The sequence below is a fragment of the Lathyrus oleraceus genome, chromosome 5 (genome assembly GCF_024323335.1).
Source record: "Lathyrus oleraceus cultivar Zhongwan6 chromosome 5, CAAS_Psat_ZW6_1.0, whole genome shotgun sequence".
NCBI lineage: Eukaryota > Viridiplantae > Streptophyta > Magnoliopsida > Fabales > Fabaceae > Lathyrus > Lathyrus oleraceus.
In genome coordinates this window covers 66,707,817-66,733,952 of record NC_066583.1, presented here as the reverse complement: position 1 = coordinate 66,733,952, position 26,136 = coordinate 66,707,817, and the positions used below count along the sequence as shown (strand labels likewise).

Here is a 26,136-nt window from a genome sequence, read left to right as displayed (position 1 = left end):
CCTTTCTTAAACACATAGGGAAGGATCCTTGCTCACCACACAACAATGCAATGAAAGCTTGTCAAGACTTGTTGAATCAAGATGGTCATATTAGAAGTGTTATTCAAGTGCAAAGTTCAAGTCAAAGAATGAATAATCGGTTACGACTCAAGACTTCAATTGACATTGTTCGTTGGTTAACACTACAAGCTTGTGCTTTTAGGGGTCACGACGAAAGTAGCAAATCAAGAAATCAAGGTAACTTTCTTGAGTTATTGAAATTCTTAGCATCCTACAATGATGAAGTTGCAAAAGTTGTGTTGGAAAATGCTCCACAAAATTGCAAGTATACTTCACATCAAATTCAAAAAGAGCTCTTGCAAATTCTTTCTAGTATGGTGAAAAAGAGTATTCGTGAGGAAATTGGTGATTCCAAATTTTGTATCATTGTTGATGAAGCTCGTGATGAGTCAAAAAAGGAACAAATGGCTCTTGTATTAAGATTTATTGATAAAGTTGGTTTAATACAAGAGAGATTTTTTGATGTGGCACATGTTAAAGACACCACATCTTTAACTCTTAAGGAAGCAATATGTGATATACTTTCTCGACATAACCTTGATGTTTCTAACATTCGTGGCCAAGGGTATGATGGTGCTAGCAATATGAGAGGAGAATGGAATGGTTTACAAGCCCTCTTTATGAAGGATTGTCCTTATGCATACTATGTTCATTATTTTGCTCATCGATTGCAACTTGCATTAGTGACATCATCAAGAGAAGTCAAACCTGTTCATAAATTGTTTGAGAAGCTGATCTTTGTTGTGAATGTTGTTTGTTCTTCTACAAAGCGTCATGATGAGTTACAAGCTGCCCAATTAGAAGAAATTGCTTATTTGTTAGAGATTGATGAGATTGTAACTGGTAAAGATGCAAATCAAGTTGGTACATTGAAACGAGCTGGAGATACTCGTTGGGGATCACATTACGATTCAATTTCTAGCTTGATAAACATGTATGAAGCAACTTCTTTAATTTTAAAAAAAATTGCAAAAGATAGAGGGAGTTATGCTACACGTGGGGATGCAGATAGTTGTTACAATTACTTGAAGGCATTTGATTTTATATTTATTTTGCACTTGATGAAAGAAATCATGGGAATAACAGATATGCTTTGTCAATCCTTACAAAAAAAAATCAAGATGTAGTTAATGCTATGAACTTGGTTCGTTCAACAAAACATCTTATTCAAGGTTTGAGAGAAAATGGTTGGGATATATTATTTACTGAATTGGTATCTTTTTGTGAAAAGTATGATATTGAGATTCCTGATCTTAATGATGTTCATTCAACAACAAGATTTAGACGCTCCCGTCTTGAAGAGAATCAAGTCACAATTCAACATTACTTTAAAGTTAAAATCTTTTTCACTACCATTGACAAACAGTTACAAGAGTTTAATAGCAGATTCAGTTAGCAGACAATGGATTTGTTAACTATTTCTTGTTCTTTATCTCCTAAGGATGGATATAAAGCTTTTAGCATTGATACTATTTGTTCTTTAGTTGAAAAATATTATCCTATGGATTTTAGTGATCAAGAGAAGAATAATTTGCAATTTCAACTCCAACATTTTCTATTTGTTGCTCGTCAAACATCAAACTTGAATAATTTATCAACTATTCAGGAACTATGTTCATGTTTGGTTGCATCTGGATAGGCTGAAACTTACTTCTTGATTGATAGACTACTTCGTCTTATCATGACTCTTCCCGTTTCTACGACCACAACTGAGAGGTCTTTTTCAACAATGAAAATTATTAAAACTAAGTTGAGAAATAAGATAGATAATGTTTTATTTAAAATACTATTTACATTTTATTTATAATCTTTATTTTACGTTAGCAGTCATCCCAAATTTTTTTATACGGCCGCTGCACATACATGCATCGTTGCATATGACGCCTTCACATGTATGACTGCATGCATACGCCAATGAGTTAGATGTCTCCTTTGAATGCCAATTAAATGCGTCAGTTTAACTAACGCATAAATAATAAAAGATGATTATTTCGATAATTAATTTGAAAAATAAGTTATTTGAGTATTTAAATTGAAAAAAGTGATTATTTATAAAAAAAATCAAAATTTGTAACCTGGACATATTTTGTACTTATATTTAGTGTGATTTTAAAATTGGGGTTGTAGTATTTTTGTGCATCAAAATTCCAATCTCTGGAAAACTGCAAAAGGATATTTTCAGGTTTTGTAAATGGTATATTGAGTGTAGTGGCCAATTCACAAAATATTATTCAGACATCTTAACTCCAAACGCACGCATTCTTGCTCTAGAAATTGAAATATGTACTTTCTGAATAGCTTCATGCTAATTTTCACATTATGTATGGCAAGATGGCAGGAAGAAAATTGAAAACACATGTACACTTAAGAACAGAATTACATAACAAAAAATGGAGTTTACATCAAGGAACAAGAAACTATATGCAGTACAACAACAGTGAAATTGGACTGGGCAACAAACGTTCAACAGCTTTCTAGGGAGTTTTGCTGTATACTAAGAACCCCCAAGAGTGTCATATCTACAACTGCTGAACCAAAAAATTTGACACCTATGCCACAACTTCAGTGAACAAAGTCAGTCATATTCTGCAGAGGAAGAAAAAAACATTGTTTTGTCATAATCTCAACCTACCTGCTATCTATAAAAGCCAAGCAATACAGCAAAAATCTCTACCGCAGCAACAATGAAGACGTAAAAAAAAAGGACAAATTTTAAAAATGACTAAAATCGCATACATAAATCAAGGAATGGAAACAAAGTTAGAGCAAGAATTTTTTAATTGTAATTTATCATATATGCTTATCATAACATCATATCAAGAATTATGTTCAATAATGAACCATTGGAGTACACATAATGAACCATTGAATTATGTCAAGAATTAACTCTTTAAATCACTCTTTAATTTATAGTGTATTTTATGTATATCCTATAAAAGGAACTCCGATTGGAGTACACATAATGTGAAATTATATAATCCTTTCTACGTAGTATCACGGCCCTAAGAAGAAAATTTTCAATTTCATATTTAATCATTATTAATGTGAGATATTTTTATATTTTATTTTACCTCTTTAAATCTCATGTTGAAATATTTAATTATTAATGTCAGATATTTTTATATTTTATTTTACCTTTCTAAATCACTGTTTAATTTATAGTGTGTGTTTATGTATATCCTATAAAAGGAGAATGTTTTCATTTGAGTACATGTAATATGAAATCATACAATCTTTTTTACATAGTATTACAAGCCCTAGGCAAAAAAACACTTTCAATTTCATTGATGTTAGAAATATTTAATCATTATTAATCTCGATATTATTTGGTTTTATAATTATTATATTTTATTTTAACTCTTAAAATTACTATCCAATTTGTAACTTGTTTTTATGTAATATCCTTCTATAAAAGGAGCTTGATTTCATTTGAGTACTTACATATGAAATTATACAATCTTTTACCGTAGCCCGAGCCTTAGGGGGAAAACTCAGAATTTCGTAGCCCGAGCCTTAGGTGGAAAACTCAGAATTTCATTGATGTCAGAAATATTTAAACTTCAATACTATTTAATTTTATGTTTATTATATTTTATTTTAACTCTTTAAATCACTTTTTTAATTTGTAATGTATTTTTATGTATATCCTATAAAAGGAACTCATATTCAATGGAATAAATATAATGTAAAATTATACCATCCTTCCTACCTAGTATCCCGGGCTCTAGGTAGAAAACTCGCAATTTTATTGATGTTAAAATATTTAATCATCATTAATCTCGATTAATCTTGATATTATTACTTCATCTATCTCACAATGAATAATTCATTTAAAATAAAAAAATATCATAAAATAAATGAATCTTTTCAATTTTTAATACATCTTTTCTAATTCTACATTTTAATTAATATTATTTTTATCATTTCCAATATTTGATAAACGATATTTTAGAAAAAATATTATTTTCTCTTTTATTTTTTTATTTTTTTAATCTACATAAAATGATCAACTAAATTATGCACTATGGGACGGAGTATATTTTATTTTACCTCTTTAAATCACTCTTCAATTTATAGTGTGTTTTTTTGTATATCCTATAAAAGAAGGGTTATATGAAATTATACAATCCTTTCTATTTTCTAGTATTGTGAGCCCTAGGTAGAAAACTTCATTCATGTCAAAATATTTAATCATTATTAACTTCAATGTTATTTAGTTTTATGCATTATATTTTATTTTAACTTTTTAAATCACTATTTGATTTATAGTGTGTTTTCATGTAAATCCTACAAAAGGAATAAACATAATTTCAAATGCTCATAATTTCATTTATGTTGAAATTTTTAATCATTATTAAATTATTATTAATTTTAACTCTTTAAATCACATTTCAATTTGTAATGTTTTTTTTATGTATTTTTTTTTTATGTATATCCTATAAAAGGAGCTTATTTTCATTTGAGTACACATAATATGAAATTACACAATCTTTTTTACATGGTATCACGAGCTCTAATTAGAATGCTCATAATTTCATTTATGTCTTGTAATGTATTTTTATGTATATCATATAAAAAGAGCTCGTTTTCAATGGAATAAATATAATGTGAAATTATACAATCCTTCCTACATAGTATCACCCTAGGCAAAAAGAAAAACTTTCAATTTCATTGATGTTGAATTATTTAATCATTATTAACCTCGATACTACTTGATTTTATATTTATTATATTTCATTTTAACTCTTTAAATCACTCTTTAGCTTGTAGTGTATTTTATGTATATTTTATAAAAGGAGTTTATTTTCATCGGAATAAACATAATGTGAATATATAGAATCTTCTCTACATAGTATCACGAGTCCTAGATTAAGGTTAAGGTGTTACCTTAAAGCATTCCACAAATATTGGGGTTTAGGAAGACCTATTTTGCAACCCTATTTATCTACTCAACATCGTATCTCAAAAGGTAGCAACTTTGGCTCGTGCCCTCGCTAGCTTCTTCAATAACAAGCCTTATCAATAATGGCAAAACAACATTAAATGGTGGCTAAGGAAATGGTGGCGTACCACAATAGGCTTGAAGTGAGACAAGATAGATGGAGGTAGGAACTAAGTGAAAAACACAATAAATGGCTCAAAAGAGATCGTATATCTAAACTTGGAGAAAGATCGTGAATAAATCAACTACTTCCAAAAACATGTGGAACGATATAAGTCAAAGGTTCTCTAATAAACAACATGGAGTAAGGAATTTTGTTTTTAAGAGAGGAAAATGCATTTGATTCATCAAAAACCAGGTAGTTAAAATTGTCTCGCTCAGTGATAGACAGGAAGATTAATGGAGAATGTCATCTGATGTTATTTTTCTTGACGTTTGAATGAAAAAAACAGTCTATCTCAACGAGATGTCTATTTTCCTTTCAGTTATGTCATTTTGTTGACATGACGATTAATGGAGAATGCCATGTGATGTCAAAAAAGGAAGTAATACTAAAAGAGAAATATTCTATTGCAATATCACTTCTAAGAATAAGAATTGTCTTTACCAAATTAGGTCTTAATTGAATGAACTAAAGAAGAGAAAATAGATAGTATCTGATATTCATCTGTCATTAAGATCCAAGTACATCAAGAAAATTTATCAATAAGATGACAAAATATCTCCAAGTCATAAAAGACACATCACAAGGGCCTCATACATATAAATGAATATCTGAAAACAGTGAATCAACAAGACTTTCAACTTTTCTAACAATAGATGATCAAACATGTTTTCCCTAATTGACATGACTCACATGAGAAAATCATTAGGTTTTCAATTTCAAGATTTGAAACCATTGTTTTCAATTTGGACATGTGAGGATGTCTCAGTCGTTCATGAATGAATTTTGGTGATAGAGTGACAGTGCAAATCCATGAAGAATCAAACTTGAGATGGTAAAGACCATGAGATTCATATAATGCATAATCGTCTGACCCAACCACATTCCTGTATAACAAATGAATTAACATTAAAGGTTGTTGAACAATTATGAGAACGAGTAAGCTGACTAAGAGAAATCAAATTCAAAGACCAATTAGGTATAAACAAGATAGGGTTTAAGAATAGAGAAGTTGTGGGTAGGGTGGCCGATGATTGATTATACCCTTTGTTGCAACTCTAGAACCATCAGCTAGAGTAATAAAATGAATAATTTGGGAGAAGGTAGATGAAAATAAAGAAAGATTGCCCGCAATTATGATTCTAAACTTGTCACAAGTAATTACGATTAAGAAGGCCAAAAAGATAGTAAGAAGTCTCAAAAGTCTAGTCTGGTAAACACTAATGACACACTCTTTAGACATGTTGGAAATTCCATGGGAAACCCTGTGATGTGAAGAAGAGAAGTGAAGGTCGTGTGCACTTCAAACTATTACTTCTAATTAGAGGCAAGAATCTCCCTTAAACTCGCGTTCGCTCACTCAAGAAAAGATAGAGCAATGATACAAGCTTCTTAAGTCTCAAACCTCTTCTTGCTCCAGAGCCCATAAATATATTTTTTTAGTCAACTCAAATCATAATTAAATTGGCAATTCCAATGCTACCGAACAAATGACAGAAGAATCTGGCGTTCTATCTTCATAGAGTCTTGTGCAAGTAATTTAAAAATCAAGGTTATCCATAGCTTTTTTGAATCATGGCTGAAAAAAGTAACATTATTTTTCTCCATTATTAACCCCTTTTAAGATGTTTTAAATGTTCCTAATTTGTTATGTAACATTTTGTCGATATTTAAACTAACTCGAGATAAAATGTGACAAGCTCTTTTGATACTCAATGTTTGTTTCAGAATTTGAGCTAAGCAAAATAGAATGCTCTACTACCTTAAATATGAACCTGAAAACAAACACCAACCCAAACAAACAAGTTTCTTCTCTAAATATTTCTATTTCAAAGTATTAAGGGTGATTTTATGTTGTGGGATTTAAAACTTATTCCTAATATTTTTTGTTGATTATGATTTTTCTCTAGTCCAATGTGAAACTTGAGAACTTGCAAAACATCACTAATATTTGAGTTTGGTCTAACTCGTTCCTACAAAATCAACTTGTAAAATGTAGATTTCCCTCAATTTTAAACATGTTTTTATACTACATATTGTCCGATATAAGACTCTTAACATGATATGTGCCAAGTAGAGATAGACTTTCTGATAGGTGATCACTATTATTTGTCAATAATGAGTAGCACTCGAGTCAGGATACCAAATTGAGCTTGTGCTAGTGAAGATATTGCATGCCTCACTGCGTGTACCTATAAAATAAGCTTGGGGTTAAGCAGGTGGCCTAGGGGTGAAGTCGGATGGAAGTTCACGTGCGGTGGGTCAGAGCCATCGGTTGGGATAAGTAAATTGATGAGCTGGTGCATTTGTCCACTAACTCCAATTATCAGATAAAGGTCTTTGCCATTGGTTTGGATTAGGATTAGATCATTGAGATTTGAGAAACTCCACTGATTTTGAGTAGGATAAGGAAATTTGATTTCATTGAACACAACATCTTTGGAGATGTAAATTCTTCCACTAGGATCAAGACATTTAAATCCTTCGTCACTTGATGAATAACTTAGGAATATGCATTCTTGAGAATGAAGATTGAACTTGTTTGATGAGTAAGGCCTTAGGTAAGGATAACAGGCACAACCAAAGGTCTTGAGATGCTTGTAGTCGGGGACAATACCATAGAGCATAAAGTATGGAGACTTCATGTCTAGTATGGGGGTTGGCATTCTGTTGATTAAGTAGGTGATAGTGAGGCAGACATGGTCCCAAAATTTCAAAGGAAGGTTTGCTCGTGCCAGCAAGGTAAGACATGTTTCAACCACATGCTTATGCTGCCTTTCTACATAACCATTCTGGTGATGTGTGTGAGGACATGCCAACCTGTGAGCAATGCCTTTTGTAAGAAACAATGAGTTCAGAGGCTTGAACTCACCTCCACCATCAGTTTGAACTTATTTAATTTTAGTGACAAAGCGTGTGAAAGTGAGCATAATATCAGAGCAAAAACCCATGAATATTTTGAGTAGACTTCAACACATGTCAACAAGTATTTATAACCACAAGTTGAATTCATAGGAGATGGGGCCCATACATCCAAGTATGGTATCAAATGGTTTGGCATGTGGTGTGTGAAAGTGTACTACATAACCTATGAATTTTACCAAGACAACATGAGGTATAAAAATCTAAAGGAGACTTGTGTGGCATAGGAATGTTGCATGAGTGCAACATAGTCCCAAGGGCCTCATGGTGAGGGTGCCCTAACCTATTATGCCACAAGCTATAGGGAGAGACACTTATAGTGTTAACAACAGTAGTAGCAAGGTAGTCAAGCACGGGATCTTAAATAGGATCTGACAGCATGTGAAAGATTGTAAAACTAGGATCATAGCACGACACTTAAGATCTTACCAAATGACAAAATGGTAATTTAACATAAATATACACACAATAAAACATAAAAATTATAATACATGAACAACATATAAATTACAAAACTCAACCAATTTAGTTAATAACTCATAACCATCATTTAACATGTTCAGAAGACTTTGTTCAAAATAAGTAGTTCAAAAAACATAAATCCAACAAACAAGTTTAATCATCTAAGATATTGTGTATTCTCATATCATAATAGTCCTATAAAAGACAACTTCAGCACTCGATCTTGACTACAAAGTGCCCGAAACAAGTTTTTTCTTAAATTGGAGCACTGAAGGTTAACTTCAGCACATAAGATCGTAAGATCTTACACTGGATCTTGGCTACACTGAGCAGGAAGCTCCCTAATGATGTTGTTTATTGATGCAATAGGCACACTAGGCAAGAGAGAGTGCAAGGAATATAGGTCATCTTTATTCAGCACTACCTTAAGCACCACCTCAGAATTATCCTGCGTTTTGACAAAGCACTTGTCAGCATGAAACCCAAAATACACCTTGTTGTCTCTAGCAAACTTGCTCACAGACATAAGGTTTTTAGTAATTGCAGACATTTATAAGAGATTGTGAAATGTAAGTGTGGTGTATGTGAGATATGGTGAAGAAAAATATGTTGAGCCAACTGAAGTGATTGGTACACCTTGGCCATTGCCTAGTAACACTTGATCAGTGTCAGGGAGAGTCATACTTTCTAAAAGAAAATTAGCATTATTGGTAACATGATGTGTAGCTCCTGAATCTGGGAACCAGGCCTAAGAGAGGTGTATGTCAGCACTAAGGACCTTTGTAGCAGCACCAGTAAGGTAAGCTTGTGGTTGTTGAGTAGGCTTCTGAGAAAAACCTGGTGGTGGTCCTCTTAATAATGGAGCTGGCCACTGATTAGGTGGAGTAGATTGCCACATAGTAGGCATCATTGAGGTGTGTCTATGGTAGCACACACTAGCATCATGACCATTTTTTATGCATATTTGACACTGAATTTTGAATTTGCCTCCAAACATATCACCTCTGCCTCTTTGAAAGCCACGACTACCACGAAAACCTCCACGTGACTCTCCAAAATTAGGAACAACACGAAATTGAGCCAAGGTGGAAGGATCCTGACTTACTTGAGTTGAGGAAGAAGGCGTTGTGGAAGCAGCTTGAGCAACATTAATTGAGATAGGTTCAGCAAGAACATTTTTCTTCGCTTTTTCCAATTTAGCTTCATAAGATAGAAGCATGGATTCAGCTTCAATGACTGGACACAAATTAGGACGATACTGAATAATGGAGGCTATGGCATTGTATTCCTCTGGTAATCCATCAAGAACATCTTCAATTTGATCACAATGCGAAATCGAATCATCAATTGACTCAAGAACATCCACAATTCGTTGAATCCGTGCGAGATACTATGTAATTGTCTTCTCACCCTTCGTAATCGACTTTAGCTTAGATTTCAGTTGTCGCGATTTTGCGTTTGTGTGTGAACACATACTTGTGAATTTCATCCCAAATCTAATGTGAGTGCACGCATCAAACGACTTAGGGAAGAACTGATTCAGATAACGTTATGAAAAGCCACATGAAGAGCAACTAATCTTGTTGGTCCCACTCCATATACGCAGGATTCTCCACATCATTTATGTGATCTGCTTCAATGGGATAGTGTTGAGGAATTACCGGATTCGCCAGGAGACGATGCTAACTTGTGCGTTCTGATGATGCCTTCGATTTGTTACTTCCAAGAATGAAAATTGTTTTCGTCAAGTTTCAATGTTACTTGTTGCGCAAATGTTTTGAACGCATTTTTCGAGTTGAACGGTACACTCATTATTGATACTCTTGTTGTTTTATCATGTTAGAAACTGAACATAGATTAAAGATAGAAGAAGAGAGTGAGAGAGAGAAGATTGAGTTATTACTAACTTATCTCATTTCATAACAGAAAGTGAAAGTTACATACAAACAATTAAGGCACAGCTTATATAATTGAGACTCAATTGTGTTGAGTTAGCACAGTTGGATTTACATATACCCTTACATTATACTATTATACTATAATACTCCTCATCTGGCAGAGAGTGTCATGCGACAGTTCAGCTACACTCAGATCATTCTCAAACACCCTATTATATATGCTCCTACTTTGACATGTAAACAACTGGATGACATATTTGATGATTATGAGTCATTTGATATCAAAGGAGGCACAAAGTACCATAGCCTCGAGCGACTAGAGCTACGTGGACTAGTACATCAAATGATTCTTTAGGGTGTCACATCTGTATATGGTGCAGGTTGCTCCAGGAGACCGACCTAAGTCAATTCATCAGGAGATACTAGAGGAGCAAACATAATTAGAGCATGTTGAGAATGTCTTGCTTAGATGTAATTGCATTGTGGAGATTACGCAAGCATGCATTGATAGAGGTATCTTTCCTGGTGGATCTGATGTGAGTCAGGTCCTAGATGCCATCATGAAGGAGGCACGAAGGACATTGATGTAACGAAGACATCGTTGGAGGACGAGAGGGGTTGATGGTCAAGGAACCCGAGGAGGCAAAGAAGTCAGAGAAGGCATAGGCGATGTAGCCCGACATACACAATAGTGCATTAGTATATAATAGTAATACTATAGATTATATTTTATTTTGGCATCATGTTATTTTACTGTTGTTTTCAACTTTTTTGTCATTTATTGGTCTTTAATATATGACATTTTTGGACTATCGAAATTTATCTACGTCATTATTTGTATATCGATTGTATGATTTAAATCTCGTCACATAACATGGTACATAACACTTATAAATCTTCAACTGAATACACGTAATCAAAATATAACATAAAACATTCTAATTTGAAACGTTAGAGAGATAACTCCGTAAAATAAACGGAGATGCATCTCCGAAATATTTTAACGATCTGGAGATGCATCTCCAGAATCTGTGAGCATTCTAGTATTTTGGCATGGTGTAAGTAACACATAGAGTGCATTAAAAAATTTTCTTTCCAAATTCTATCTACAAGTCCGTCTACCCAAACCAACCATAATTAATTCATATAATTGTATCATCATTATCATAAAAATTAGTATAAATTATTTAACTTCAAAAAGAAAAAAAGAAAATGTTATCTTTGACATTCACAATCTATATATAAAAACATAAAAAAATATATATATTTTTATGAAAATTAATCGTTGTAAATTATATATTTTTTAAATATTTTTACACATTTATTTCTAATGTATCTGATCAATCCAATCCAAACAAACATATTATTTCTTGGTTTGGTTCAACTTGAGCTTTATCTCAAAAATGTGCAAATCTAATCCAAACCAATCAATATATTTTTTATCAGTTTGGACATCGAACTCTCTCAAAACCAAACCAAACTTGTATGCGAACACTCCTACTTCCAACTGATCACACGATGCAAAATCGGATCATCAATCGATTAAATCGGATCATCAATCGATTTAAAAATGTAAACTATTTTCTAAACTCGTGCAAGAGATAATCAGCAACAGATTTGTCACCTTTGGTGCTAGATTTCTATTATGAATGCAATTGTCTCAATTTCGCATTTGTATGGGCGAAAATATATTTGTGAACTTCATCTCATACCTAGTGTGAGTGAACTCATCTGACGACGCGAGGAAGAACAACATCAGAGAACGTCGTGATAAGCCACATGAATAGCAAGGAATCTTGTTGCTTCCGAGTCACAAACGTAGGATTTTGCATCGCTGGTCCGATCAACTTCAGTGAGAAATCTTTGAGGAACTGAAGTATTCACAGGTAGGCTATGGAGTTTGTGAGTGTGAATATGCCTTCAAATTGTTGTATCTAGGAGAGGAAATTGTTCTCATCAAGCTTCAACGTACATGTTGAATGAATGAATGTTTTGAAAATATATTTTATATTGGAGGTTAGAGACTCAGGCTTCATGCGCTCAATCTTAGGTGATGTTACTACGGGTTTATGTTTCTCAATGTTAGCTGAATTTGTTATTGCAAATTTGATTACAATTGAGATGGAACTGAACTTATGTAGTTCAGTTTAGAATGTGATGACCGAGCACATTCTATTAGAGTTGGTCAATTGAGATGGAATTGAACTTATGTAGTTCAGTTTAGAATGTGTGACTGGGCACATTCTATTATAGAGTTGGTTACAAGCCTGGTGTAACTTCCCTAAGCTCCTATTCTATTTACTCCAATAAACACTATCGAGATTCTCCTATCTCTTGCTATTAATTTCAATTGTGTCAAAGGTGTGCAAGTTGGAAAAAAATTGGGTCAAAGGCATGCAAGTTGAAAAAAAATCTCTTCCATGGTCTAAAACAGTCTTCAAGAGTTTGGTTTGAAATTTTTCAAAAGATCAGTAAAGAAACAAGGATACAAGGACATTCAGATCACACTTCATTCATAAAATGTAATCTTAGTGGGATAATTTGTATCCCAATTGTTTATGTCAATTATATAGTACTTACAGAAGGTGATGTGACAAAAATAGAGAAACTAAAGAGAAATCTGCCAACAAAGTTTGAAATCAAAGACTTTAGATCTTTGAAATACTACTTCCTTGGCAAAAAGACGCAACTAGATCAAAGAACGGAATATCGATATCCCATGGACCAGATGAAAAACTGATAAAAATGGGACACACACGTCTACAGTACACAGAAAGATAGCAGAAGTTAGTTGGGAAGTTGATTTACTCTGTGCACATACGCAGCCTAATATTGCCTTCGTTGTCAGCCCGTAATCTAGTTTAACATGATTGAACAAAGTTGGGCATAATTGATGTACGCACCAACTTGACGGGTGATGCTGAAATACTTACACTAATAGAATCAGTACTATTTGATTTTATATATTTATTGTATTCTATTTAATTCCTTAAATCACTGCTTAATTTGCGGAGTGTCTTTATGTACTATCTCCTATAAAAGGAGTGCATTTTCATTCAAATAATTATACTCTGAAACTATAGAATACTTTCTACTGTTAACAAGCAACCAAAAATTAATAAAATAATTGATCTACTTTCACCCTTTGCAACAAGGTAGTGTGAACAGAGACAGAGAAGCTATATAGGAGAATGAAGCCATTTATATACTTCACAACGGCGTCTTATAGAAAGGATAACTTACCAACAAAAATAGAAGAGTCAGTGGAGATTGTTTAGATTTTAGACTTCAACTTAGCTTTGAGTTTGCTCAACTCCTCACCTTGTCGCTAAAAAATGTTATAACCAAATATCAAATGTCGCTTAAAATAAAACAGAACAGAATGAATTCTAACAATTCAAAAATTATATACCTGATACAATCTTCTCCAAGATTTGTCTTCTCTTTCTTGTAGTAAACACCACTCTAAGGCCATATCATATTCAATGTTGTTGGGCTGAGAACAATGTGAAGTAGATAGTGCGTCTTTCTGTTCAAACAAAATTAATTAACAAATAAAAGAAAATCAACCAACTTGTCAACAAATACTTGGCCATATGCGTTAAAACAGAAATTAATCTGACCATACCGTCTCACGCTGTCGAGGTTGATCAATAGCATGATGACCATAAAATATTGGCTTCTTTCCCGACAAGCAGGGGAGTTCAAAGCTTCCCACAAGTGGACTAGCAAACAATAAAATTAATATTCCAACTAAGAAATACATAAGAACAAATAATAGCAAGCAAATTTACAAACATGTATGATTGTGCCAGGTGTTATATTTTCTCAATAAAAATAAATTATCTTAAAATTTGTAACAAGCTTAAAATTAGTAAGTTTCAGTTTTGAAGGAGAGTGTTACAAATTACAAAATAAGATTATGTTAAAATATTTTGATGCTATGTTAGAGCAACGCAGTTTATCTCGTAAAATTAGTTTCTTATCTTGGATGGTTTCCTAATAGTAGTTTCCTTATTACTTAGTTATTATCATGTTTTTTTCTTCATTTATTTATTTATTTATTCTTATAAATAGAAACTAGTGTTTAGTCTTTTGTATCAAGTATTGATTTTCACACATCTCTTATGCAAGTTTCTCTCTTCTGCTTTGAATTGGGAGTCGCCTCTACTTCTCTTCTATGTTCTCCCATGATTTATGATATTGACTCCCTGATCCTTAATAATCTCAGTTTTGACTATCTTGCATTCAACATCCCAACTCCAGGATGGAAGCAAGAAAATCATCATACAATCATGTGGTATAAGAAATTATCAATACAAAAGTATTCAGTGCGCGCACATCATGCTTTGTGAATGTGTGTGTGTGCATGATTAATATAATAGAGGGATGATTAATATCATAGAGGAATTTAAGTTATTTGTCAGTGCAGTTATCAAGCATATACAGCTGAGTACATACCGCCCATTTGACATCAAGAAACAGCCCTCCTCTAATTTTCTAACAACAGACTCTGCAGCTTCCTTTCTCTTAAATATAACAAAAGCTTGACCTATATCATAATAAATAAAATATTGAAACACAACAAGTTGTGTATTAGGCGCTTTGGAAACAAATTAAATATCCAATATTATGATCCCAGTTGAGAGAGGAAAGTGCATGCAAACTTAGTTAGCTTGTAGAAAAAGATGAACATAGACTGCAGTTTCTAACCAGAATGAGGACTAGAATATGCGGTTTTCTGGATCATCTTTGCAGTACAGCTTTCTTCAAAGCCATGCCAAATAATATTCTGTGATTGAGAACAACACAGTAAGTCAAATATATTAGAGTTAGGCAGGATATTAAGATAACAACAAACCAGATGAAACATTAAGTGATAGACCGGTCATCCTACATAAAGATATACAAGGAGTAACGATTAACGAGGCTGTTTAGCCCACAAATTAACCACTCTACAGTAGGATTCAACATTCTGGTAATGCAATTGGAATACAGAATATTGGATTTGTATTATAACATTCCCCATAATATACAAGAATCTGAAAATGCTTATTTTTGAATGATTATTACCTGTACTTCTGATGAAGTTAAAGAAGGATCCAAATTTTCAAGCCGCACAAGTTTCCCTTGCTCACAAGCATTTTTCATTTTTTCCTCCCAAGCCTGAAAATGAAGAAAAAAACATGCGCAAGTCAGCAGTGTTTCACTTAATTTTATCAATTGCATCTTCTGACAAAAACAAAAAAAAAGGCAACTTCAAGGCTACAGGTAGTTCATTACATCCTACAAGAGCCAATTAAATAAAGATTTTAAGAGAATAGAATGAAAAAGAAAACTAACCATTGGCTTAAACCATTTGCTTCTATCCTGTCACCAAGTGAATAAGCATGCATAAGATAACGAAAAATGGATGTTTAAAAGCATTATGCATCAAAACAACTAAACAATTGAATCCATTTGTTTCTCTACAAAACTTATAAGAATGTTTGTTAGTCATGCTTCTTGTTAGTTAGAATAGTCCAAGTGTAGACAGTAGACTGTCTATTAGTTAAGTTTGGTATTGCTGTTAGTCTATGGGGAAATAGCTTCTTTGTGTACCAAATTTCTTTCAAATCAATAAACTCACGGGCAAGTAAACTCAACTCCCTAATCTTTGAAGGTTAGGATTTGTGGGATCCTACCAGAATCCCTATTTAATATAAGTCACAGTTAGAAGCAATATGAAACAGTAAAATTATACAATTACTCTCAATCTAAACCAATGCATGAAATCTATCCTCTAAAGAAGTGGGACCAATTGGAGCAAAATGGAAAAAAAATATTCATATGGAGACATTCTCAAAACAACACATGCACAAAATAGCACAAAATAGTACCCACAAGACGAATCAATAATGCTTCTAAGTTGAAAAACGAGACAAAAAAGAGGCTTAAACCAATGTTGTCAAAAGTGAGGAGAAATTAGACGGGCCATTTTATTGCAAAACGGAGAATATATTAGGGACCAAAATTGTGCAATTGTTATTATACTTAAAGTAAGAACCTCTATTATAACAATGCCACTACATATATGATTCTCTTCTCAACACCCACGAAGTCCAACTGTCACCATTTTTTCTTTTAGATTCTCTATTTTTGGTTTGTATGCCCCTTCTGCGCCTTCTCCCGGTTCGTAACAAAGCAATAGAGATTAACTCACCCTACTTTCATGATCTGTTATAAGAGAAGTTTTGTCGAAGAAGACCAGTGCATAAAAAGAGGTAGTCAGTCTCACAGTTGTCATTCAATTTTAGAGAACATTAGCAATAATACACAAGAATGAGTGGTGAGTGGCATTGAAGACTTCACTGTCCCCTAATGTAACACTCAATTGTTTTCTAGTGTCAAAGTAATCTCTCAGTACAATTGGATCATTAGAGCACAGCCACAATACAATCCTCTCTAGTCTCCAATAACTTCTTATTCTCTTTTGAGAACTTTCCACTTTCTCTTATTCTAACTATTATCCACTGAATGAATTAAATGACAAGGGTTTACTTTGAATGTTTCAAATTCAATGCTTTATTCTCAAGGTTTCTTACTGTAGCTGTAATTTTTGTAAATAAACTTGACAACCGTTTCATTTGGGTGGAAAATGAGGTTCCTTGGCAATGATGTAGACCATGTGATAGTTATTATTGTGCTATTTGTGTTATGTGGTGGCCACTGATCAGTTTCAGACAGTAGATAACAATGAGAATTATATTACTTTTATTGTTTTCATTTTCTTCATTTCTAAGAGTATGCTTAGTATTTTGAAATTTTATTTTTTTTAGAGAAACTTGTTGACTGAGCATGAGACTTATGGTTCTCACAAAAATATGTTCGGTATTTATGCATAAAACTACTTAGTATATATCCAGAAACACAGAAACAGGAAAATGGAAATTGAATGGGAAAAAAAATAAGAGCCTAATAGACTTGGTATCAACAGCTAGATAATGAAAGCTAGTATTAAGAGGAGATATATAATGTAGAGCAAAAGAACAGTAGCCATCGAAAAGATGACCAAAAAATAATGGGTAAAACAAATCCACAACTCAATTTGAGGCGTCGGATGTGAAAGCATGGTATGAATCTGATAGGTAATGTCATAGTCGTTGATTGGCAAAAAAGTAAGGAACGTGTGAGTCTCACGTCAGACAATATATGACATGAACATATGTTTATAAGTAGAGGCAATCCTCACCTTACATGTCGGTTCTATACGGTTGAGTTAAGCCCAACCACAACTCTAAGAGGACATAATAAAAAAGGGGTAAGATAAAAACTCAAATTTGTTCCCCAGCAAACACAAAACATCTCTCTATATGCATGTGTGTAAATTAATATTTTACATTATTTTAATAATATCGTTTATCAATGTCACAAATATTCGCTAAATTTTTAGGTTGTCCGTTGAGGCCTAAGAAAACTTCTCCTTTTATCTGGGCTTGGGACTGGTTTTGTATAGCACAGGGCACAAGATAGGCGGGATTCCACAACATAGCAATAAGATTCCACTGATGGTCAACATCAAGGTCCTATCTATTCACCATAGTGTGAGATGTATTTAATAAGCACATTCAAGAGCCAACACCGCAAAGCATGCTTTCTTACCGATGATTCAATACTTCTTGGAGAGATGAGAGAAGAAATAAATGGGGGAGGTAAGATACTTGGAGACAAGCTTTAGAAACATTACATATTGATTTCATTTGAGTAAAAATAAAACACAACGGAGAGAATAACATACCACAAGTCATACAGTCTAGATAATTTGGGTCCATTGTACAAAACAACAGAGAAATAGAGGAAGATGGCAACCCCTGGATTCAAGTGGTATTGAATGAAACGGGAGAGCCTAGAAGCGCAGCATATCTTAAAAATCATATAGATTAAACTTACGCAAATCAATAGAGCTACCAATATTATCAAAACAAATTTTCAAAGTTGATCTTAATCCCCCTAGCCTTTCCAAAGTAAATTGAATCCCAAGACCACATTATCTCCTCCTAATACAAATATAAAAATATCTTGTCGGATTGTGATTCTTTGAACCTATACAATAAGATGTCAACAAACTCCTTCACTCATTTTTTTGTTCATTCCCCATTTCCATCAAGTTATGTGGGTGTTGTGTTATACTACTACACTCATCCCTAAACATAAAACCCCCCTTGTATTACTTTGTCCCATTTTATAACACCTTTTTCAAATTTTCTACATTAATTATTTTTTTAGCAACATACCCCTAATTATGTTGCATCTTTTTCTGCAATCTAAAATAAATATTCAATAAAAACATTAATAATGTTTCTCTCCTGAAGGAGAAACTTGTAAAAAATAGCAATTATCAACAAATTTAATACTACAACCAACTTTCTTAGCTTTCGTGTTTAGGTGTCCTATATGTATTAGTAACTAACAATTTTTTAACCAACTTTGCCATGCAACAACAACTAGTGTCATTACTCAATAAGGAGAGTTGGCAACATAGGCTAAATGATGCCATAACGCCCTCTTGTGAATTGTGTCTAATAATAGACAATATAAGTCCAAAAAAAAATTAATGAATTGGCCTACAACATTCTTGTCTACCACTACCTCTAATTGTTGACTATCTTCCATTTGCCACTTTACCTCTAATTGTTGGATTATCTTCCATATGCCCACTACCTCTAATTGTTGGACTATCTTCCATATGCCACTACCTCTAATTGTTGGACTATCTTCCATATGTCACTACCTCTAATTGGTGAACTATCTTCCATGTCCCACTACCATTATTTGTTGAACTATCTTCCATATTGTCTATAAACGTATTGCCACTTCTATGAGTATTTTCTACTTATGATATGTCCACTACCTCTAATTTTTCATGTTTAGATGTCCTATATTTAGGGACAAAGGTATTAGTTACTAACAATTTAACCAACTTTGCCATGCGAAAACAACTAGTTACTACTCAATAAGGAGAGTTGGCAACATAGGTCAAATGATGTCATAAGGCCTTCTCGTGAATTGTGTCTAATAATAGACAATATAAATCCAAAATTCTTTTAAGGAATTGGCCTACAACATTCCTATCTCTACCCCTTCCTCTAATTGTTAGACTATCTTTATCATTTTACCTCTAATTGTTGGACCATCTTCCATTTACCTATAATTGTTGGACTATCATCCATATGCCACTACCTTTACTTGTTGAGCTATCTTCCATATTGCCTAAACTTACCCTGACACTTCTATGAGTATTCTCCACATCTGATATGCCTAATCTTGTCTTCCCTTGAATTACCACTCATCCTAGGAACATTCGGCTACATCTAAGTCAAATGATGTCATAACACCCTCTTATGATTTGTATCTTCCATATGCCATCTACCTCTAATTGTTGGACTATCTTCCATATGCCACTATCTCTAATTGATAGACTATCTTCCATATGCCACTACTTTAACTTGTTGAACTATCTTCAATATAGTCTAAACTTACCGGCACTTTTATGAGTATTGCCCACAAATGGTATGTCTAATCTTGTCTTCCTTTGAATGACCACTCATCAACATTCGACTACATATGAGTCAAATGATGTCATAACACCCTTGTATGATTTGTGTCTAATAATAGACTATATAAATCCAAAATTCCATATACCACTATCTCTAATCGATGGACTATCTTCCATATGCCACAACTTTTACTTGTTGAACTATCTTCAATATTGTCTAAACTTACCGGCACTTCTATGAGTATTTTCCACATATTGTATGCTTAATCTTGTCTTCCTTTGAATCGCCACTCATCCTAGGAACAATCAGCTACACAGGTCAAATGATGTCATAACAGACTCTTATGAATTGTGTCTAATAATAGATATAAATCCAAAATTCTTTTAACGAATTGGCATACAACATTCCTTTGTCCGCCACTACCTCTAATTGTTGGACTATCTTCCATATGCCCACTACCTCTAATTGTTGAACTATCTTCCATATAATCTAAACTTGCCAACACTTCTACTTCTACGAGTCTTTTTCACATATGATATGCCTAATCTTGTCTTCCCTTGAATAACCACTCATCCTAGGAACATTCTCTTCTCCAAACAACATACATTATCACATGTGATATAATACTTTAGTAAAATATTCCTTCGAGCTCTAGTGGTACATTTGTATCATCGAACGTACTTGAATAACAACCATCCATCCAAGGAACATTTTCATCTCCAGACACTTAATCTCGTACATTATCGCATGTCATATAATACAACAACAACCAAGTCTCATCTCACTAAGTGGGGTTGACTACATGGAGAAATCTTTGAGCAAGGATCATCTTTGAGCAAGATATGACTTATCTTGAACTTGTAACTTGTCCTTTAGCTGGAGAAATCTGAGAGGAGCCAGAGGGAGGTTTGGTGATACTGATCAAATGCAGAACATAAGACTCTTGATGAGAACTTTTTCTTAGGAAGAAGATATAAGCTTCATGTGCTTGAACTTGGCATGCAAAACTAGATTATGAGAGAAAGCAATTATGTTGAGATTATCACAAAAGAGCACACACCGGTGTGGTGAAAGGCACCCTAAGCTTTATCAAAAGTGACTAAATCCATAAGACTTCTGATGATGAGTTTGTCAGGCTTTTATACTCAACTTCAGTGCTAGACCAAGATTTTATTTGTTTCTTGGACCACCATGAGATGAGATTAGGGCCTAGAAAAATGCAAGACCCTGATATGGACTTCCTATCATTAGGGTCTGCACTCCAATATGCATCAGAAAAGCATTCGATGGAGATAGGAAACTGAGTAGAGGTAGGTTAAAGAAGTGGACCGTGTTGAAAAGACCTTTTAAGTACCTCAGTATCCCTTTTACAAGAGTCTAGTGACATCAGATATCCAGTTGAGTTAAGCTAAGCTAGGACTACTCTAATCATAGGTGGTTTGATGATTCGAGGGAGGAACGTTATGGTTGGAGAGATAAGAGTTTGTGGGTTCAATTCCCTTACTAACATTTCAAAAGACTAATTACTAATATATGTCATTAAAAAAAATGTAATCTTCTCTTGGATATGTAATTGGCCTCTTCGAGGAAACCTTTGTGGAGACCTAAAAGGATAAAAGGATGGAGGCTCTATGAATTGAGCTGATTTTATTATTGCCTATACAAATCTTTGGAAACAAAAACATAGTGAAAAGAGACAATTTCGCATTAAAAATAAAAAACATAATGAATACCAAACAAAACAAACCCTAAGATTTCAAGGAACATACGACCTAATCCCAGTGTTGTCAAGTGTTGGCAATTGCGGATCCCTTAAAATAGTGGTTTGTCCAAACATTGTTACACTATAGTGATGCTAAAGCTACTATTAAACAACCCTATTTACTCAATAATGTATTGTGGAACAATAGCAATTTGTTTAAATTTTGTTAGAGTATAGCCGTTTTTGACAACACTATCAATCCCTTGATCATGCCTGAATTTTGAAGCCAAGCTTTATCAACAGAGTAGGGCTAGAGGCAAACTTTATAAGTTAACCCTGTTTTTATAACCTCGTTCTTCGGGATATTGTAAACTAGTAAAGTGTAAAGTGTGAAGAGATGAAAAACTAGCATGACAAAATAAGAGTGCTTGTTCTGCAACTTACAACGTCTGGTCTTTGAGTAACTTCCATTACACGGTAATCTAGCTTGTGCTCCACGTTTAGAGAAGTTGTAGACGATTCTTTCTGCAACTTGTCACGAGCGAGCTTAGCATGCATCGTGTCAATCTTTGGCTTTTTCGAAGGGACCTCCTTCTCATCATCATCATCATCATCATCATTGTCGTAATAGGTCCTTCGATTTTGCACATTATTTGTTTTCCTTGCACTCGAAGCACCATACTTTTCCTTTTCAAAAGCCTTGTTCTCCCCCAATCGCTTGTTGATTTGTCTGTCAGGCAACTTTTTTTCAGAGTGTTTAACTGACATTGTGTCAATCTTTGGTTTTTTCGAAGGGACTTCTTTCACATCATCATACTCATCATAATTCCTTCGATTTTTAACATTACTTGTTATCTTTGCACTAGAAATGCCATATTTTTCCTTCTCATAAACCTCACCTTCCCCCAATCGCTTGTTGATTTGTCGATCGGGTATACCAACAATATTATGTCCACCCATTTCTAAATTATTCTTAGACTTCAAAAGGGTCTTGTCAATAGAGACGTTTCCTCCAATTTTAGAAATTTCTTTCATTTCCAAACTATCTCTAGAGCAATGTGATAGTTTAGCAAGTGATTTTTGTTTAGCCAAAGAAGTCATATAAACTCCATTCTCTTTCTCTTTGGCTTGAGGCAAGGTCTTGTCGCGGGAATCAACATTGTCAAAACACTTGCCATCTAGTTTTTCAACCAAAAGCTGATTGTTTTTGTCACTTGAAAGAGTTGCCGCTTCATTACTCGTTGTGACTTTCACACTAACTTCTTTCTCATCTAAACCAAGTTTTGAAAGACCCCCGAGCTTTCGACTATATAAATTGTTAAAAATATTTTTAACTGCAACAATTGAAGAAACAACTTTAAAAGATATTCAACCATTCAAAATCATGTAGAATTACACTTATTCCATCTCCAATAAAGTTTAAACATTAATATTTAACAGCCAATAAAATTAAGATAGTTGGAAGATTCATTTATAAAACAGTAAGCAAGTGTAACAAAATAATCCCATTAGGCGAGAAAAAAAAAGACTTTGAAACAAGTTTGCTCTTCAGTTTTCTTTTTTAAAAAATATGATTGAAGTCACAATTTCATATGGATGCCCACAAACAGCTATAAACAACACATGTGTAATTGTATTTCTGTCTTTAAAGTTCATATGAATTCCAAATGATATTTTTTAACTAAATATGATGGCGTACCTTCAATTCCAGCAATCTTATCTTCAATCTTATCCAATATTGCATGCTTCCCAACATCAAAGAAACGATAGCATACAAAGTCGGCATTTTGAAGACCTGCGTCTAATGGATGTGGATTCCTGTCGTCCTTTAAAATGCAAGCAACATCGCATTTCCCAGCAATAGCTTCCTGATGTGGTATACAATATGAACAAAAACATAGACAAACGGTCATACTTTTAACCATTAAAGGGGAACACTAAATAACAACACTAATTGAAGTATTTTCCCACTGTGTGGAATTTGAAACATGGATACGGTCATGGAGAATATCAATGACAACTGGCGGAGTATGCCGGCAAAAAATACACCATATAAATATGACATATGACATTGTGATCCTACAAAGAAGCTTGGCTAGCAGAATCTCTTTTTCATTCTGTTTTATTAGTTCTATTTGTTTCCTCTTTTGCTTTCATTATGCTTTCTGTCTACTGCTGTAAGTCTCCCTATTTTTTTCCTTATCCCATTCCATACCCCCCCCCCTCTCTCTCTCTCCCTCTCGCTCTCTAATTCTCCGCCAATTCAAGCTTGCTCTTCATTATGTCATTATCTCCATGTCTTATAATTTGTGTTATTACTTGGTTTGAACAAGTGGTTCATTCATCTATTTCTTTTCAACAATCCTCCTTGTCACACTTGAGTTAGTCTTTAAAATAAATTTAAAAAAAGCAGGATAAAGAAAATAGCATCTCATAAAAGGAAAGTGAACAGAAAAAAATGAAGGACGAGAAAGGAAAAAAGGAGAAAAAAGATGGTATAAAAAAAACAGGAAAAGGTAGATAGTTTGCTAGAGGAAGGTTGCAGGGGAGAATTGATAATCAAAGAGAGATGGAGAGGGCAGTGTGTGTTGAACAGAACTGTGAAAGAAGGATTAAGGGGTTGAAACAGAACTGTGAAGGCAGGATTAAGGGGTTGAAACTTTGTTGAGGTTTTTCACCCATGAGGACTGAACTTTCTGTGTTGAATCATGCTACCTGACCCATTTTCATGTTTTTCAGCTTTTTCCAACATGGGTGCAGCAAGCGTCATGGCCCACCATAAGGAAGTGTCAACGGCATTGCCTTTGTATGGTGTTTGTCAAAGTTCAGCCACGGCATTTCACAATGGTGCCATCATGGACAAAACCATTTAGCAATACCAAATAGTCCATAATCAATTAAACTCAAAAACTTTCTTTATGGTTTGACTTCTAGTTTGTTACATTTTCCTGTCTAATGAACTACTATTTTCTATCATATCCACCCTCTTCAACAATATTTCCATTGATCTTCTCAACATATTGCCCAAACAACCTTAGATGAAATTCTATTATCTTTTTCAACAACACAAGCTATTCTCCAAACACCTACTTTTTCTCTACTGATATCATTGCTGACTCTACCTTGTCTTGTGTAGCTACTCATCTAACAATAGCTCCCCTAAAATTATAACAATGAAGGTTCCAAAACACACAAACTGCACCATAGAAAAACAAACAACCACAGAATTAACAGCATGCAAGGTTTCAAATAAACGTCCTATACCAGAATTGCAGCCGCAAGGCTTTGGCGTCAAGGTTTATGCAGCTTCTGCAACTGACAATTGAAGCCAATCTTCTACAGAGTCAGTGATCGCAATGTGACCACAATTAAAAAATCTCGAGAGCGTGTTTAAAACAACAAACAAGAATGACACCGTTCAAGCCAAAACAATAGAAACTAGTGTCGAATGTCATCAACGCGATCACAATTAAAAACTTCCACAGCGTGTTTAAAACAAAGAAAGGTAACAGCATCACTCAAGCCAAATCAGTAGAAACTAGTATGGATTTTGTTCATTATCATCGCGTCCACAATTTAAAACCTCAACAGCATCTTTAAAACAGCAAACAAGAACAACATGATTCAAGCAAAAACAATAGAAACCAGTGTCAACTGTTCATTTTCACGTCACCCCAAACACCAATCAAACAAATAGTGGTTAAGATTCTAAAGAAGTGTGAATTTTCACTGCAGTAATTCACAGAACAATTATTCAATCATCCAGTATCAGAATAACATGGTTTTCAAAAGCCACATACCAGAGGATTGACATTTGCAAGCCCTAATCCTTCACCAGCTGCCAAAAACAACTCGTTTTCTCGTGCCTCATATCCTTCCAAGAAGTTCAGAATCTCACAGGGACGAAAGAACCACAGAACCTTAACTCTCTTTTTCTTATCACCACTTTCCCATATTTTGATTATTTTACCGATAAAAGGTTCAGGTTCATCCTCCTTGTAAAGATACACAGAATCGTAAAGAGTGTAAGCAACACCGTCGTAGATAAACGACTCGTAAAAAATCACTTCCCTCTTTTTACCACCAAACCCTTTCTTTTTTCCCCATTTGAATTCAGGATCTTTCTCTTTTGTCTCTTCCACCATATTTCGATGTATCAAGATTTCGAAATATTTGAAAAGTGAAATTCAAACGGTGCGAAAGTTTCGATACTGAGAATCGATGAAATGAGAGTTCGGACGTTTTTTCAAGATTGTTAGGTTTTTCCGATATGGCATTGGTTGTGGTTGTAGCCGGTGGTGGTGAGCGAGAGGAAATGAAAATTACCGGCAACACCGCAAAACCCTAACAAGCTGGAAGGGGGGAAAGGCACGAAGTAACCTCTATGTGGTGCTCTTGCAGAATGGTTTTGTAATGTAATGGATTATATTGTATATGCAACAACGGCAACG

At 33.9% G+C, this 26,136-nt stretch overlaps 1 protein-coding gene across 4 annotated transcripts; it reads right to left on the bottom strand.

The window, feature by feature from the left end:
- Positions 1 to 2,419: 2,419 nt before the first annotated feature.
- On the bottom strand, positions 2,420 to 26,136 carry LOC127085088 (protein ANTI-SILENCING 1). 4 transcript variants are annotated; one of them, XR_007788924.1, is made up of 12 exons: positions 25,486 to 26,136; positions 23,385 to 23,553; positions 22,130 to 23,019; positions 15,791 to 15,817; positions 15,521 to 15,613; positions 15,161 to 15,239; positions 14,909 to 14,999; positions 14,076 to 14,172; positions 13,860 to 13,976; positions 13,691 to 13,775; positions 4,948 to 6,052; positions 2,420 to 2,646 (listed from the first exon to the last, which is right to left on the bottom strand). XR_007788924.1 is itself a non-coding variant. In XM_051025665.1 (11 exons), the coding sequence occupies exons 1-10, from the start codon at positions 25,828 to 25,830 to the stop codon at positions 13,722 to 13,724; spliced, it is 1,962 nt and encodes a 653-aa protein (XP_050881622.1). In that variant the 5' UTR covers positions 25,831 to 26,136; the 3' UTR covers positions 2,420 to 2,646; positions 13,691 to 13,721. The 4 variants fall into 4 exon arrangements, 3 of the variants coding, with proteins under 3 accessions (XP_050881622.1, XP_050881623.1, XP_050881624.1); XM_051025665.1 differs by lacking the exon at positions 4,948 to 6,052; XM_051025666.1 differs by lacking the exons at positions 2,420 to 2,646; positions 4,948 to 6,052 and adding an exon at positions 8,614 to 8,997.

Bases quoted from the DNA above. Each gene is read 5' to 3' on its own strand.
- LOC127085088 (XM_051025665.1), bottom strand. From the start codon at position 25,830: ATGGTGGAAGAGACAAAAGAGAAAGATCCTGAATTCAAATGGGGAAAA. The intron at 15,614-15,790 runs GTTAGTTTTCTT...CTTCATTTTCAG, and splicing joins GCAAATGGTTTAAGCCAATG to GCTTGGGAGGAAAAAATGAA. The intron at 15,240-15,520 runs GTAATAATCATT...TCTCAATCACAG, and splicing joins TAACTTCATCAGAAGTACAG to AATATTATTTGGCATGGCTT.